A 16,526-nucleotide genomic window follows, 5' to 3' on the forward strand; every position below is an offset into this window, starting at 1 on the left:
CTCTCTCTCTCTCTCTCTCTCTCTCTCTCTCTCTCTCTCTCTCTCTCTTTCCTGAAGTTTTGTTCTTCTTTTCGCCTTTAGTGGGACTTTATCTTTGTATACATCCTGTGTATGGTTGCATTCCTCTGCGCTTTTTAATGAAATAAATTATTTATATATGTATAAAAAAAATTAACCACAAAAAAATTAGAAGGTATTCGCATAAAAATTTCAAGAAAAATATGAATAAAATCAAATAAATAGATCGAAGATTGTGAAAATAATTCTAAACTACTAACTGTTGTATAATTTTATTATGAGTTTGATAGTCAAGCTGCTCGCAAGCATGTCAAAGAGAGCTATCCTATGTTCATATTTGGCATGCCTTGTTGTTAATAAGGTTACGGTTGCAGAGCCTCCATCGAAGAAGGTTGTAGAGCCTCCAGTGAAGCAAGATCTTTTTAGGAAGGGGTTTCTCAACCCTCGCCCGACTGTGTTTGTCCCTCCCGCTTCACCTCGGGAGCTCAATGATGTTGGGGTGGTAGGACCTTCGTCCCCTCTGAATGGTTGCATCATTACTTCATCCGTAAAGGGAAATGGATTCTCCCAATCTCGGGATTGGCCTGTCGGCTTTGATCATAACGGGGAGATTGTGGTTTGGGAGGATGACGTTGATTTTTGGGATGGATTGCCCTTCGATTTGGTGTTGAATAGTGTTTTTGGAGAGGAAGCTTTGGCAATTCAGGATGCCATGGAAGCAGAGTTTCAGCGGGACAAGATTATAGCGCGCTAGAAGTCCAAAGGCAAGAGGGTGCTCCTGAATTTGCAAAGTTCTATCAATTATGGTGACGTTAAAGCTTCCTCTAGGCGTAGAAAGAGCAAGGCTCACATGACGTAGGGTTGTGTGCCTGTGGGTTGTTTTTGGGTGTTTTTTGTTTTTTTTTTGGTTTCTATGGTTTAGGTTCTGTGGGTTTTTTTGGATTTTGCGGCTTAGCTTTGGTTATTCCTGTGTACTTAGGGGCGCCTTACGTTTTGTTTAATAAATTTTTGCTTGCTTATTAAAAAAAAAAATGTTTATAAAATGAGCATAAGAATGCTTGAACTTGGACCAAGTCTGAGTAGAGTTCTGGAGCTAAGCCTGAGCTGTTCACAAGTGGCTTGCTTCATTTGCTGCCCTATGTGCTATTTTATGACAATGGACTAGCTTGATTGTCTTGTGGCTTTATTATGTGCTTCATGATGCTTGGATTTGTTGGGCTTTTTAGTTCCTTAGTTTTGTGTTTTTTTTTTTTTTTTGGCTTTTATTAAGGTTGGGATGCTGGAAATTTGAATCAGTTTGTACAAACTCTTGAGGGGACAACTGGATTAGGTATTGAGGTTCATATAAAATGAATCACCAATGAAGTCAAGAGAGATTAAGTTTGACTCAATTTTAACTTATGAAAAAAAGAAGTTTGGCTCATATTTAGCAGTGAGCTTTAGTTTTTTTGATAGGTAAGCAGAGTAATTAGCCCTTCACATTCCTTGCATGGGAGACCTCCAACTTTTGAAAATAGAAAGCAGCAACCCCTTTAAAATCACATCTCTTCAAAGATTCACCCACTTCTATGGACAGAGGAGGGCAGCCGACACCACAAGGCGGAGGCTAGCCGGCTGAAGGATTGCATGGGAGAAGAAACCCACGTTGGAAAAGATTGATCAGAGGCTTCCTGACCGCCACAGTCTCAATCGACATCGAAGAATGGAGACCCAATGGAGAATGAGAGGCGGTGGTCGCTGCCACAGACTTTGCTAACAAATCCTTGTATTGCTGCGCATCCTTCCGCTTCCGAGAAAACTTCAGCACCGACTTGGATTCCAGCATATATGTTGGTGCCCCAGAGTCTAACATCACGGGGAGCGAGAGGCGAAGACGTTCACTCAAGGCAGCCAACCCTCAAAGAGTGGCATCAAACTTTACAGGCCCATCAATAGCGACCTTAGAACCCGACAGAGCAACACCAGGCGAAGACGAATCTCCCAATGAGGAGTTATCGTGCTTTGAGGAGAGGAAGGAGTTATCGTGCTCAGATGGTAACGAAACAGCACCTGACGAGCAACCCAGATCTTTCGGTGACTGAACCAACCCCTTTGACTGAAAAAAGTCTTCCCTAGCCGGCACAGACTTCAACTTCGATGGGAAGAGAAAATTCACGTGCACAAAAGGCATCGGATCGCACCCCAAAGTACAATCTTGGGCTTCCAGTGAAGGAATCGGCCCCTCAGATCAGAAAGGATCCTCCAAAACAACCGAAGACGAAACCTCTGGAGAGGGGCAACCACAAGATTCGTAGCCGAACTAACCCTCTTGACATTGGGCTTAACAAACAGCCCAGCCCAGCCCAGCCCAGCCCGAATTCGGAACCTTTTACAAACATACTTAAATTTCTTAAGCGCCTGGCCTGCGCCAATACTGCCCACCTTACGCTTAAGCACAAAAGTGGACCTAAGGCCCAAACTACAAGCATGACCACAAGCCCAATCCAGAACCTTAGAGAAATGGTCAAGCACGCTAACCCACTCCCCAAAATGCTCGAGAAACTTCCTAATAACACCAAACTTAACCTACACACCCACTGCGTCACCCATTGCTTCCCTAGTCATGCAGCATGCTGAGCAACTCAATTTGAAATCTCAAGAATTGCAGCCATCAACAACATGGAGGTTCTTAACTAGAGGATCATGCGTAGCGTCACGAAGGTTCTTGTCCAGGGGATCAAGCGGATGTGTCTCCTGGATGAAATAGTCCACTGCCTGCCGACCCACTTCCAACGGTGGTTCCAAACCCATTTGACCCATCAGACGAATCAACTCCAGCTCATAACCAAGATTAGAATCCTTGCCAAACTGGATATTTGCCCAAAAATCATCACGGGACTGAGCAATACCTAGCAGACCACCCACAAATTGCTGCCTTGGAAGCTTCAGGAGCGGGATTCCTGATCTCCGCTTGCAGCACTGCCGCATACGACGGCCTACCCACACCCACATCATGCCTGTCCTTCACCCCCATCTTCTTCCCCACCGAAAGAGAACTACCATTAAGCAGTTGAGAGCACCCGAGGCTTCGAGGAAATCCACAGCCTTACACAGCTCCCCACCGAGCCAGCTCCATCCCTGCCCTTTGCGTCCCTTCGGCAGTAAAATAAGCCCTTGCTCGCCTTCTCGGAATGATTTGACAAAGTCCTTCAACCCATTGTTTTTTTTTTTTATAAGTAAAAATTTATTAAAAAGCGCAAAGGGGCGCAACCCTAGTACACAGGAAGTATACAAAAAGAGCTTCTAATTAGAGGAAATGAACGAACAAGAAAGTAAAAAATCAGCAAATGACATACTACCCGGGCTATGCACCAACACCCAAAGATATAACATATGAAGCACATTTCTACAAAGAGCCCCCACCGGAACCTCCACATCCTCAAAAAGCCTAGAATTTCTCTCACGCCACAAGCCCCACAAAACACATAAAGGAACCTGCTTCCAAATCCGATTAATAGTACCATGACCCAACAAAGTACCCCACCCACTCAACAAATCCAAGACACTACTAGGCATAACCCACTCCACCCCAAACAAGCTATAAAAAGAACTCCAAACAACCCGAGCCACGTCACAATGAAGAAGAAGGTGATCAACGGATTCCCCATGCTTCTTACACATAACACACCACTCTACCACCACAATACCACGCCTATGTAAATTGTCATGAGTTAAAATCTTTCCTAAAGCCGCAGTCCAAACAAAGAACGCCACCCGCTTCGGAGCTTTAACACGCCATATACCCTTCCACGGAAAAGAAGCCGCCTCGTGACAAACTAAAGCTCTATAGAAAGTCTTCACTTCAAAATTCCTCCTCTTAGAAAGAGTCCACACCACCCTATCAACCTCCCCATGCCAAACCCGAATAGAGTATGAATGTTCATAGAAGGACATCACCATCTCCACCTCCCAATCCTGAGCATAGCGCGTAAAGAGAACATTCCAATGAGTCACACCTCCTACCACCGACAAGTTATCCACCACCCAAGCATCAGGAGAACGCGCGATAGTAAACAAAGCTGGATAATAGAGCTTGAGAGGCCTATCCCCACACCATACATCATGCCAAAAACGAATATGAGACCCATCACCCACCTCAAAACGCAAATACTTGGCAAAATTATCCCACCCCCTTCGAATAAACTTCCAAACACTGACACCATAGGGTCCCGTCACCGGTAGTGAACACTAACCTCCCCTCACACTCCCATACTTCACCTCAATCACCGATCTCCACAACGCATCGCGTTCCTGAGAAAACCTCCAAACCCATTTCCCCAATAAGGCATGATTGAACTTAATAACATTACGAATGCCCAATCCACCAGCCTTGATTGGAGCACAGACACGATGCCAATTTACTAAATGAAATTTAGACTCATCCCCCATACCACTCCACAGAAACTCCCTTTGGAGCCACTCCAACTTCTTAGCTACACTCACAGGAATAGGGAACAGAGATAAATAATATGTAGGAATGCTAGAGAGAGTACTGTGAATCAACGTCACCCTACCACCCTTGGATAAATAAAGTTTCTTCCAGCCGGCCAACCTTCGTTCCACCTTCTCAATAACCTCATTCCAAATAGAAATAGATTTGAACGGCGCCCCCAACGGCATACCCAAATAGGTCATCGGCAGAGACCCAATTCTACAACCCAAAATATGTGCCAAAGACTCCACATCTTCCACCTCGCCAATAGGGACCATTTCAGATTTGCCTAAATTGATCCTCAACCCTGACACCGCTTCGAAACAAAGGAAGGTACATCTCAAATTTCGAACATGTTCGGCCTGTGCTCCACAAAAGATTAAGGTATCATCCGCAAACAACAAATGATTCACCACTAAAGCTTCACTATCCCTGATGCCCACCGAGAAACCCGACAGCAAACCTTGGATCATAGACGCATTCAAAATCCTGCTAAGCGCTTTCATAACCACCACAAATAGCAAAGGAGAAAGAGGATCACCTTGCCTAATCCCCCGCGAGCTCTTAAAGAACCCTGTAGGGGAGCCATTAACCAAAATGGAAAATTTTACCGTAGAAACGCAAAAATAAATCCATTCCCTCCACTTCTCCCCAAACCCACACCTCTGAAGCATGTAAAGTAAGAAATCCCAATTCACGTGATCATATGCTTTTTCCAAATCCAGTTTGCACAATAACCCGGCCTCCCCTGACCGCATTTGGCTATCCAGGCATTCATTAGCAATAAGAACAGAATCCAAAATTTGCCGTCCACCAATGAAAGCATTCTGAGAGCTCGAAATAATTTTCCCCAACACTGATTTGAGCCTGTTAGCAAGAACCTTAGAAATAATTTTGTAGACCCCTCCCACCAAACTGATAGGCCTAAAGTCCTTAACCTCCACCGCATCCGTCTTCTTAGGAATAAGGGAAACAAAAGTTGCATTCAAACTCCTCTCAAACTGGCTACTATTATGAAATTCTGAAAAAACCGCCATAATATCTTTTTTGAGAATCCCCCAACATTTCTGAAAGAAGGCCATAGAAAAACCATCTGGACCCGGTGCCTTATCCCCGTTCATGTCCCTCACCACCTCCCACACCTCCTGCAACGCAACCATTGTCGCAATCAGCCAGACTGAACAGTGAGGGCCCTGGGACACCGCAACGGCAAAACCCTTCCATCTCTTTTCCAGTCGCACCACCGCCTCATTCTCCTTCATTGAGAAGAGAAAGGACTTCGCTTCAACGAAAAAGCGCTGCTCCATACACCCTCATACAGGGTCAAGTATGGTGTGTGTTCATACATATCAAAAAAAGAAGAAGAAGAAGTCTGGTGTGTCCATTGTAGCTATTATTAGTTGGTGGCTCGCTCTGCAGATGCTTTTGGTTGCTCCCGCTCTGCTGAGGGATTGGCTATGTAGCTGAAAGCAACTTAGAGCATCATGTTGATTCTGTTATTGTGTAGTCTTAGTTTATTCTAGTGTTCTGGTTTTATCTTTAGTTGTTTTATCTAGCGTTCTGCTTGCTGGAAGTTTACTTGTTTCTCTATTGCTCATTCATGCCTTTTCATGTGGCAGGCAAAGCTTGCTTTGGACAGCCTTGAAGTACCTGTTGGGTAAGCTGTTGTCAGTTTTATTTAATATTTCCTGTCATGCTACGTTTTGATTTTTCAGAGGAATTTTAGAATTGGGGGTTTAACATTCCAAGTTTGCATATCCTTGCTTTCTTTTTGTATGAATGGTTCTACAATAAGCATTATTAGAAATATTTTTGTCTTTTGCTCTATAATAGATATTGCTAACCCTGTGAACTATACTCCCCAAAATTGCATGCATGCCTGTTATCAATTATACTCTGTAATATTTCAGGCTGCTATGGCCTTATAAGTCTCTTATATGAAAACACTTCCTATCACATTTGGTGAGTTGGACTTTGAGTTATGAGTTTTAAGAATGTTTAGTATATGGTTTCAGGTTCCTTTTTTTCTGCTGACAACATCCATGAGATTATTTATAGCTGAGCCAAGCCAAGGTTTGACAAATGTTGAGTAAATTGTGCCAGACTGGGGCTATTTATGTTGTTAGGAGCACGAGTTGAGTTCAAGATTAACTTCACATTGTGTCCCAGAAAAAAAAGAAAAGAAAATAAATGAATAAATTTCACATATTGCATTGCAGGTGGCTATTCAAACTTTGCTTTACTTGCATTTTTTTGCCTATAACCTTGCTTAAGAGAGAGGCTTATGTTAATCTGATCTTAGGTCATTTACTCCTTCACATATGAAGGGGTTGGTGGTATGACGCTGTAAACTGTGTTGCAAAGATGGACATTTTTTTTTTATGTGAGGACTGGAAATTGAGAAAAAAAAACTCTTACCTTACAATATCAGCTTTAGGAATCTTTTCGTGTCCTGAAGTTGTTAAAATGGGTCTATGTTAAGTTATTAATCATATATTTCAGATAGTTACTGTTGCTTATTTTGCTATCTGGAGTTTCATTTTTTAAATACTTTATTCCTCATTCAAGCTATTGATATCATGACCAGGTGTGTGATTGTGGAGGACGGGAAAGTTATTGCCTCAGGAAGAAATCGAACTACTGAGACACGAAATGTGAGATCAATTCCTTTCTTTTTCCTTTCCTATTTTTCCCCCATGTATTCTATACTTAGTTTCATCTTTTGGGAGCTGCTTTGATCTCTTTTCTGTTTTGCTGTCCTCTTGTGTGTTTCTGTAGAATTTTGATTCAAAAACATTTTTTTTTTCCATCAATTTTAGTTGTAGTTTTGGAGCTAATACCTGTTAATTTAGGAGAAATTTCTAGTACATCTTTGAGAAACCTCAACTCTTTTTGTGGTGAAACAATCGCTAGTTCTTGGAGATGTACACCATTTTCATATATAGTTTGAGCACTCGACCAAAATTTTTATGTCACTTAAACATGTGTATCATATCTTGATCAAATTGGTGATATTATTTGTTTATTTTCAAATGTTTTTGCCCACCATCATGCTGAATCAAGTGATCTAGGAAAATAAAAAAGAATATTTAGTGTTGCATTCCAAAATGGTTATGCGTTACATGTGGAAAGGTTGGCTAGAATTCTAGGTTGTGGGGTTTCCTCTTTGGCGGTAAAGTATCTTAGCCTATGGTTGGGGGCTTCCTACAAGGCCAAGCATATTTGAGACTGTGTTATTGAGAAGATAGAGCGTTAATTGGTTAGTTGGAAAATGATATATTTGTCAAAGGGTGGTTGGGTTACCCTTATTAATAATACCTTTGCCAATTTGCTTATGTATTTCATGTCCTTCTTTCCTCTCCCGGTGAGTGTTGCTAATTGTATTCTCTTTTATGTCTTGCTTTCCTTGCGCGTTTTTGTAGAATTTTGATTCGAAAACATTTTTTTTTCATCAATTTATGTTGTAGTTTTGAAGCTAATACCGTTAATTTAGGAGAAATTTCTTGTACATTTTCGAGAAACCTCATCTCTTTTCGTGGTGAAACAACCGCTAGTTCTTGAAGATGTACACCATTTTCATATATAATTTGAGCACTCAACCAAAATTTTTATATCACTTAAACATGTGTATCAAATCTTGATCAAATTGGTGATACTATCTGTTTATTTTCAAATGTTTTTGCCAACCATCATGCTGAATCAAGTGATCTAGGAAAATAAAAAAGAATATTTAGTGTTGCATTCCAAAATGGTCCTGCCTTACATGTGGAAAGGTTGGTTAGAATTCTAGGTTGTGGGGTTTCCTGTTTGCCCGTAAAGTACCTCAGCCTACTGCTAGGGGCTTCCTACAAGTTCAATCATATTTGAAGCTGTGTTATTGAGAAGATAGAGCGTCGGTTGGTTAGTTGGAAAATGATGTATTTGTCAAAGGGTGGTTGGGTTACCCTTATTAAGAGCACCTTTGCCAATTTGCCAATGTATTTCATGTCCTTCTTTCCTCTCCTGACGAGTGTTGCTAATTGTATTGAGAACTTCAACGTTATTTCTTATGGGGTGGGTTAGGTGAAGAGTTCAAATATCACTTGGTTAGTTGGTCGAAGGTTTGTTCGCCGCTCTCTAAGGGAGTGTTGGGGGTTCGGAAATTGCTGGTGTTCAATTGTGATCTTAGGTAAATGGTTGTGGCGCTATAGGTTGAGAGAGAGGTTTGGTGGACTCTAATTTGAGAGTTCATGTGGGGGTGGGGGTTGGGGTTGGGGGGGGGGGGGGGGGGGGGGGGTTGGGGTTGGGGGGGGGGGGGGGGGGGGTTGGTGTTCTCTTGAGTCTTCTGGAGCGTTTGAGGTGGGATTATGGAAGAATATTAGGAAAGGATGGGAGAAAAATTTTCGTGTCGTACTAAATTTGAGGTGGGAGATGGCTCCAATATTAGATTTTGGCATGATTAGTGGTGTGGGGATGTGGCTTTAAAGGAGGCTTTTTCAGATTTATTTGATATTGCTCGTGCAAAGGGTGCCTCTGTTGTGACTCACTTGGAGTTCTATGATGGTTCTAACCAATAGAATGCGAACTTTGCTAGAGCGGCTTATGATTGAGATGTGGATGTCTTTGTCTCATTTTTTTAGGTGTTGTACTCAGCTAGAGTGAGACGAAGAAGTGAAGATAAGCTGTGGTGGGTCCTCATTTGGGACGGCCAAAGGGTGGTGCCCCCATCTGGGGTGGCCAAGAGATTGGTGCCTATCACGAGAGAGGTGACATTTGGTGGCTAAGGGATGGCCGCTCCTCATAGGAGAGGGTCGACCATTCCTTGGCCACCCTAAGCGAGGGGCAGCCACCCCTCATCTGGTGTGGCCAAGAGATGATCGCCCTAGATGAGGGGTGGCTAACCTTATAGGAGACGGGTGGCCGACAACCCCTTTGTGAGGGGAGGCCAATTGCCACCCTCCCTTTGTTTTCTTTTTAATTTTTAAGGTTAAATAGGGTATTGGAACATGTGGTTTAAAGTTTTTATTTTTTGTCCCCTGTGCTTCAATTCGTATTACAGATGGTACCAATGTTATGGGAAAAGACAGAGATAGTACATCCGTCCAAAAACTAACGGTACTGATAGATATTGACACGTGTCTACTCTCAGGTATTGACACGTGTCCTATGCATTAAAAAAAAAGAAAAAGAAATTAAAAGCTTTAAAAAAAAAATGAAAAAAGAGCAAGAGAAAAGAGAAAAAAAGTAAGGGGGTTTGACCCTTGGGGGTTGCCGAACCACCCCTAAGGGCAAACGAAAAAGAAAAAAAAGAAAAAAAAGGTTAGGGGATTTGGCCCTTGGGGGTGGCTGAACGACCCCCAAGGGCCAAACCCCCTTACTTTTTTTTTTTCTTTTTTTTTTTTTTTCAATTTTTAATGCTTTTATTTTTTTAAAAGTTTTTTAATTTTTAAAGCTTTTTATTTTTAGTTTTTTAATGGATAAGACACATGTCAACACCTAAGAGCAGACACGTGGATAACTGTTAGTTTTTGGACGGAAATTTGGATGGTACCATCTCCGTCTTTTCTCATCACATAGGTACTATCTGTGATAAGAATTAAAGCACGAGGCAAAAAAATAAAAACTTTAAACTACATGTACCAAAAAAGTGTTTAACCTTAATTTTTATTTAATTTTGTAATTAATTTTTTAGTTTTTATTTAGGATAGATTCATCATTTAGGTTAGATTGCTACGTGTCAATATATCATTAGTGATGATGTGTTTAAGGGGCCACGTGGCATTAACTCCGGTTAGCAAGGCCCATTTTTATATAGAAGCAAACCACAATAATCTATTGTATAAAATTAATTATTATTATTTTGGTCAAATAATGTATGTATATTTATTCAAAGCGCAAAGGGGCGCAACCCAAGTACACAAGATGTAAGATACCCTTAATCCATAGAGAAATAAGAACATAAATCTTAAAATTCAGAAAAAGTAGAAACAAACAAAGTATTCCACGTCACTCTCCACATATACAAGGTTTGTAGCACTAACTTCTTCAAATTGAGCAAGCCATTCTCACTATCGTTAAAGCTGCATGCATTCTGCTACTTCAAAGACACCACATCCAACACAGTGGAGCCCTCCCCCATAAGTGCAACGCCATACGGTTGCCCATTTTCCCCTTCCAACTTCCCAACAACTCGTTTACCTTTCGAGGCATAACCCACACAACACCAAAAAGCTGAAAAAAAGGCACTCCACATCTCTGTTTCAACTTCACAATGAAGGAATAAGTGATAGATGGACTCTTTATAAGTCTTACACAGACAACACCACTCTATCACAATAAGATTCCTCTTACATAAGTTATCCAAGGTTAAGATTTTCCCCAGAGTTGCCGTCCACACAAAGAATGCCACTCTCAAGGGAACCTTAGCTTTCCAAAAACTCTTCCACGAAAAAGTGGACCGTACAGGAGTACACAAAACCTGATAGAAAGACTTCACTTCAAATGACTTCCTCTTTGGTGGGATCCAATAAATTTTATCCTCGCCTTTATACCTTACTTTTTGAGAATACAACAACTCAAAAAATTGAGAGACCACTTCCACCTCCCAATCATGCACAGGTCGAGTAAACAGAATACCCCAAAGAATGTTACCTTTTTGGGTCTGCATATTCTCCTCCACCCATGCATCCTTACCACATGCAATAGTGAACAATTATGGTAAAAGGATCTTCAAAGGTAGTTCCTCACACCACACATCATGCCAAAACAACACTTTAGAACCATCACCTACCTCATATCGCACATGATGTGCAAAACCATTCCACCCTCTCCTTATTCATTTCCACACTCCCACTCCAAGTGTCCCCCTACCTCTTTAGAACACCAACCACCCATCATACCACCATATTTGATGTCCACGACCCTCCTCCACAATGCATCCCTTTCCATAGCAAACCTCCATAACCACTTACCCAGCAATGCTTGATTAAACTGAAGCATGTTTCTCACCCCTAACCCACTTGACTCCTTTGGAGTACATACCTTTGACTAATTCACTTGATAGAACTTAAATTCATCACCAATACCTCTCCAAAGAAAATCCCTCTGAAGTTTTTTCAAATGATTAGCCACTTTTATTGGAATGGGGAAAATGGACAAATAATATGTGGGCAAGTTAGAAAGAGTACTTTTGATGAACATTAACTGACCACCCTTTGATAAATACAACCTCATCCACCCCTCCAATCTATTCTACATCTTCTCAATAATGCTACTCCAAATATTGGATGCCTTATACTGAGCACCCAAAGGAAGCCCAAATACTTTACTGGCAACAATGCCACACCACACCAAAGAATGCCAGCCAAGCCCTCTACATCCCCTACATCGCCTACTGGAACAATCTTAGACTTGGACAAGTTAATTTTCAACCCTGATACCGCTTCAAAACTAAGCAACAAGCATCTCAAGTTTCATAATTGTTCGACACTAGGCTCACAAAAAAAGCAAAGTGTCGTCTGCAAATAACAAATGAGATACTATCATTCCCTTCTAATTTCTTGAGCCCACAGAGAACCCAGAAAGGAGTCCGCTCTCTATTGTTGCAGACAACATCCTACTTAAAGCTTCCATCACCACTAGAAATAATAAAGGAGACAAAGGATCCCCTCGTCTTAGTCTTCGTGAACTACTAAAACCCCCCCAAATGGTGACCCATTAATGATAATGGAAAAACGGATTGTAGAAATACAATGAGCTATCCAACCTCGTCATCTCTCCCTAAAGCCACATTTCTCCAACAAATAAAGCAGAAACTCCCAATTTATGCGATCATATGTCTTTTCCATGTCCAGTTTACATAACATACCCGGTGCCCAAGAGCGAAGCCGACGATCCAAAAATTCAAATCATAGGGATTGATTCTATAAAGATGCAAACCATAAGGATTGCTTTTGCATTTTTTTTTTCCTTTAAATTTTTTTTTTTTTTTTTCTTTTGATAAGTTTATTAAAAAGCGTAAGGTGCCTGTAAGTACACTGGGGGTATACACAGGAGCAGCCAAAGCCAGCTCACAAAAGAAAAATCCCAAAAAAAAACCCCAAAAGAAAAACCCTAGAACCCGGAAAAACACCCAAAACAGCCCACAAAAGAAACCTAGAGACAACCCAAAGGCCCACTTAAGACCTTAACCCTACGCTTGGAGAAAAAAATGCCACATCAAAGGGGAAAAAAAGGCCAGGAAAAAAAAAATGAAAAGACAAAAAAAAAAGGAGGTTGTTGGGGTGGTCGAACCATCTCGAAAGGCCAATTTGGGGGTGGTTCAGTCACCTCAACCAACTTTTTTTTTTTTTAATTTTTCATTTTATTTCTTGACATCCTATTTTTGTTTGTTTGTTTGTTTTTTAATGATATGACATTTAAATGATGTGGCAAAGTTAATTAGTGGTGACTCATCAATATGTACATGTCAAAATTTTATTAGATATGAGATGGTCCTACGTGCTGTTGTTCTTGGTTAAAAGAGCTAACGGAAGGAGTACAGAGGGAGTGAGTTGATAACAGAGCATACGTCAAGGAGTGATTTGATAAACTTTAAGTCCTAGGGAGCGATTTGATAAAAGGTTAAAGTCCAGGGAACTCTATAGTATTTTTGCCTTAATATATTTCCAAAAATTCACTTTCTTTTTAGTTGATTTTACTCATGTAATTACATTTTTTTTTTAATTTTTAATTTTTATAAGTCATATAAAATCATTAAAAGTGCATAGGGGCACAACCGTAGTACACATGAAGTATACAAGAGCACCCCTAAAATATAGAAAAAGAAGAACAAAAATTCCAAAAACTAAAAAAAATTAGAAATAGGCAAACTATTCCATGCTACTCTCTATGTATTAAGGGATTGTATCATCATCTTCTTCAGCTCTAATATTCCATTCTCTTGAACGTCAAAACTCCTTGCATTCTACTCTCTCCAAAGACACCGCATTAAACACAAAGGAGTCAATCTTCATATTTTCAAAGTAGTATGGTTTCCCAATTGTCCCCTCCAACTTGCTCACACTTCGAGGCATAACCCAAGCCACACCAAACAACTGAAAAAATGCACTCCACAATTTTGTTGCCACCACACAATGAAGGAGAAGATGATGAATAGACTCCTCACATTTCTTACACATACAATGCCACTCAACCACAATAACATTCCTCTTTCGTAAATTATCCAAACTTTAGATTTTTCCTATAGCTGCCGTCGACACAAAGAACGCTACTCTTGAGGGAGCTTTAACTTTTCAAATACTCTTTCAAGGAAAATGGGAACTTACCGGAGTAGGTAACACCCGGTAGTAAGACTTAACTTCAAATGATTTCCTTTTAGAAGGAATCCAACAAATTTTATCCTTACCTCCATGCCTTACTCTTTGAGAATACAACAACTCAAATAAACCAGAGACCACTTCCACCTTCCAATCATGCACAAGTCTTGTAAATAAAATATTCCAATGAATGTTTCCATTCCCGAATTGCGTATGATCCGCCACCCATGCATCCTTACCACGAGCAATAGTGAATAATTCCGTAAATGAGAACTTCAAAGATTGCTCCCCACACCAAACATCATTCTAAAAACGCACCTTAGATCCATCTCCTACCTCCTTATAAAATTATACACTCCCACACCATAGGGCCCCCCAACCTCCTTAGAACACCAACATCCCCGCAAACTATCATATGTGGAGACCAAAGGTGGATGGCCTCTCATTCCTTTCCATTGACAAAAGTTAACAATTTCTTGTAGATGATTTTAATGGGTAGCATAAGGGGTATTAGTAGCACATTTGCAAATTGAGGGGGTGTCAATTGAAAGGGAAATGCTACACATCCCAAATTTTTTTTCCAAAATTTAGTTTCCAATTGATGTATCACAATCTCATATGATCTATCATTTTGGAAAATGTGTCACAATTTTATGGGATTGTGACACATTATTTGGAAGAAAATTTTGGGAAGTCTAGCATTTCTCCAATTGAAATAGGCCTAACTACAAGGGGTATTTGATACGATATTCTAAATTTCATTTATTTGATGCCAATCCAAGTATAGCTCAAATAGCACCTCTTACCCCAATAAGAATGGGATAAACGGTGAGGCTGTGCAAGACCCATTGGATGTTTGTATAACTTACCAATTACTTTTGTTTTCACCAAGTACTTTATTGATATTATAGCTTTTGACTTTTCAAAACAAAAATTATAGAATAAAGTATGTTTGTCACCATAAGTTATTACCTTCATCTCTAACCATAATTTATATACAAGTTGAGGGCCTTCCACTTTTTAAGGCATGTTTGGGTGGGTGTTTGATTTTTTGAAATCTGAATTCAACTATAATTTAATGCGCAATTCCGAGGCAAATAAAGTTGAAAAAGATGTTTGCATAGTTTGACTTTCTGACATAAGATTAGGAAAAATGAGATAAAATCTGATTTGTTTTTTGAAAAAGTGAGATAAAATCTTATTTTGTTCTTGTTCCCAAACACACCTTTAATTTTTTTCAGCTGCGACTTCTACTTCGAACTAATTTTGCGGGGTTTTATGATTTTAAAGTAAAATTTTACTTGTTATATGTGTTCAGGCAACGAGGCATGCGGAGATGGAAGCTATTGATATTCTTCTTGAGGGCTGGCAAAGAAACGGACTTTCTAAGTTAGAAGTTGCTAAAAAAATTTCAAAGTGCTACCTTTATGTTACTTGTGAACCATGCATAATGTGTGCAGCTGCTTTATCAACTCTTGGTATGCTTTTATAATCTTACTGCCCAATCAAAGATAATTTATATAATTTTTTAAGTTATGCTCTGATCAACGCATTAACTTGGTTTTTCTTGTTCTCTCTTTAGGTATAAAGGAAGTATTTTATGGTTGTGCAAACGATAAGTTTGGAGGTTGTGGATCAATATTGTCTTTGCATTTAGGTAGCTCTGAGCCATGTAAAAGGTTTATTGCTGAACTCAACCTCCCAGTGAAGTCTTTGTTGATTGGTTCAATTTATTGTTTTATTGCTTGGAGACTTGTTTGTTATTGTTCAACTAAAATGTACTTTTGGTCCCTAAAATTTGACTTAGTTTGAATTTTTCCCTATTAGCAATTACTAAGCAAATATTTATTTTTCAATCATTGCTTTTTATTAAAAAGATTATTCTTTCTTCCTCTCTTGGTCTCCCTATCCTCCACTCAAAATTCACTAGAGCTGCCGACATCATCAGCTCTCTTTGGATGCCATCTGCACTCATGGCCTTTCTTCTTTTGTTTTTGTTTTTCTTCTATTCTATTCGAAACGCTCTCTCCTCTCTCCTCTTCCCAATGGTGGAGCTTGTAGGCGTGTCCCGTTAGTCTTCATCCTCAGATATCTCCCTTCCTCCTTTCTTTCTCTCTGACTTATCTAGGAGTGCTAAGTAGAGAGTGGTTCTACACTCCATAGAGTTTGTTGGATCTGATCAGCTTGTGTCTCTTGATTTTCAGTCATGTGAGCACCACGTGGCAACTGCAAACCCCTCGGGGGTTGTCCTGTACGGTTGGGTATGGAGAATTGATTCTTTGTGGAGGCGAAATCTTTCACCTTCTCTGTGGTGAAAGGGTCTGTTGAGTTGAGTTGAGGGTGGTGGAAAAGAGGAACGGGTTCTCAGGGTGGGTTCTGCTGGGCGAGTGTTGCGTAGTTTGGTTGCTGTTGATGGTGGAAGAGATGCTGCGAGATCGTGGTTCTAAGTTGTTTGTGAAATCTTTCAGGGAGGGTTTGAAGGTGACCATCGTTCGGTTAGGTGGTAATAGCTCTGGCCGGTTCTTAGAGGTGGTGGTTTACGATGTGGGTGGCCGGAGAGGGATGGTAGTGTTCCCTAAAGGCCTTGACAGGCGGGGGTGGGGTCGTGTTTCTGGGGAGTTGAGCAAAGTGTTGGTTTTTTTGGTTCCAAGATGTTGTCGTCATCTTCTAGTGGCGCTCCAGCGAGGAAGCTATTGGGTAAGGTCGCAGGCGTTTTGTCGTTTGCTGAGGTGGTACACTCG

At 40.6% G+C, this 16,526-nt stretch overlaps 1 protein-coding gene across 4 annotated transcripts in view; it reads left to right on the top strand.

The window, feature by feature from the left end:
* LOC133874977 (tRNA-specific adenosine deaminase TAD2-like) overlaps positions 1 to 16,526 on the top strand; it is a 44,324-nt gene that overhangs the window by 16,936 nt on the left and 10,862 nt on the right. For all 4 annotated transcript variants that reach the window (XR_009901419.1, XM_062312932.1, XM_062312933.1 and 1 more), the window contains 4 exons: positions 6,109 to 6,146; positions 7,077 to 7,143; positions 15,104 to 15,263; positions 15,368 to 15,464. Coding sequence is in view for 3 of the 4 variants with exons in the window: in XM_062312932.1 (XP_062168916.1) it covers positions 6,109 to 6,146; positions 7,077 to 7,143; positions 15,104 to 15,263; positions 15,368 to 15,464 (362 nt within the window). In the remaining variant the exon portion in view is untranslated. The remainder of the gene's footprint in view (positions 1 to 6,108; positions 6,147 to 7,076; positions 7,144 to 15,103; positions 15,264 to 15,367; positions 15,465 to 16,526) is intronic.

Source organism: Alnus glutinosa, chromosome 8 (genome assembly GCF_958979055.1).
Source record: "Alnus glutinosa chromosome 8, dhAlnGlut1.1, whole genome shotgun sequence".
Classification (NCBI taxonomy): domain Eukaryota; kingdom Viridiplantae; phylum Streptophyta; class Magnoliopsida; order Fagales; family Betulaceae; genus Alnus; species Alnus glutinosa.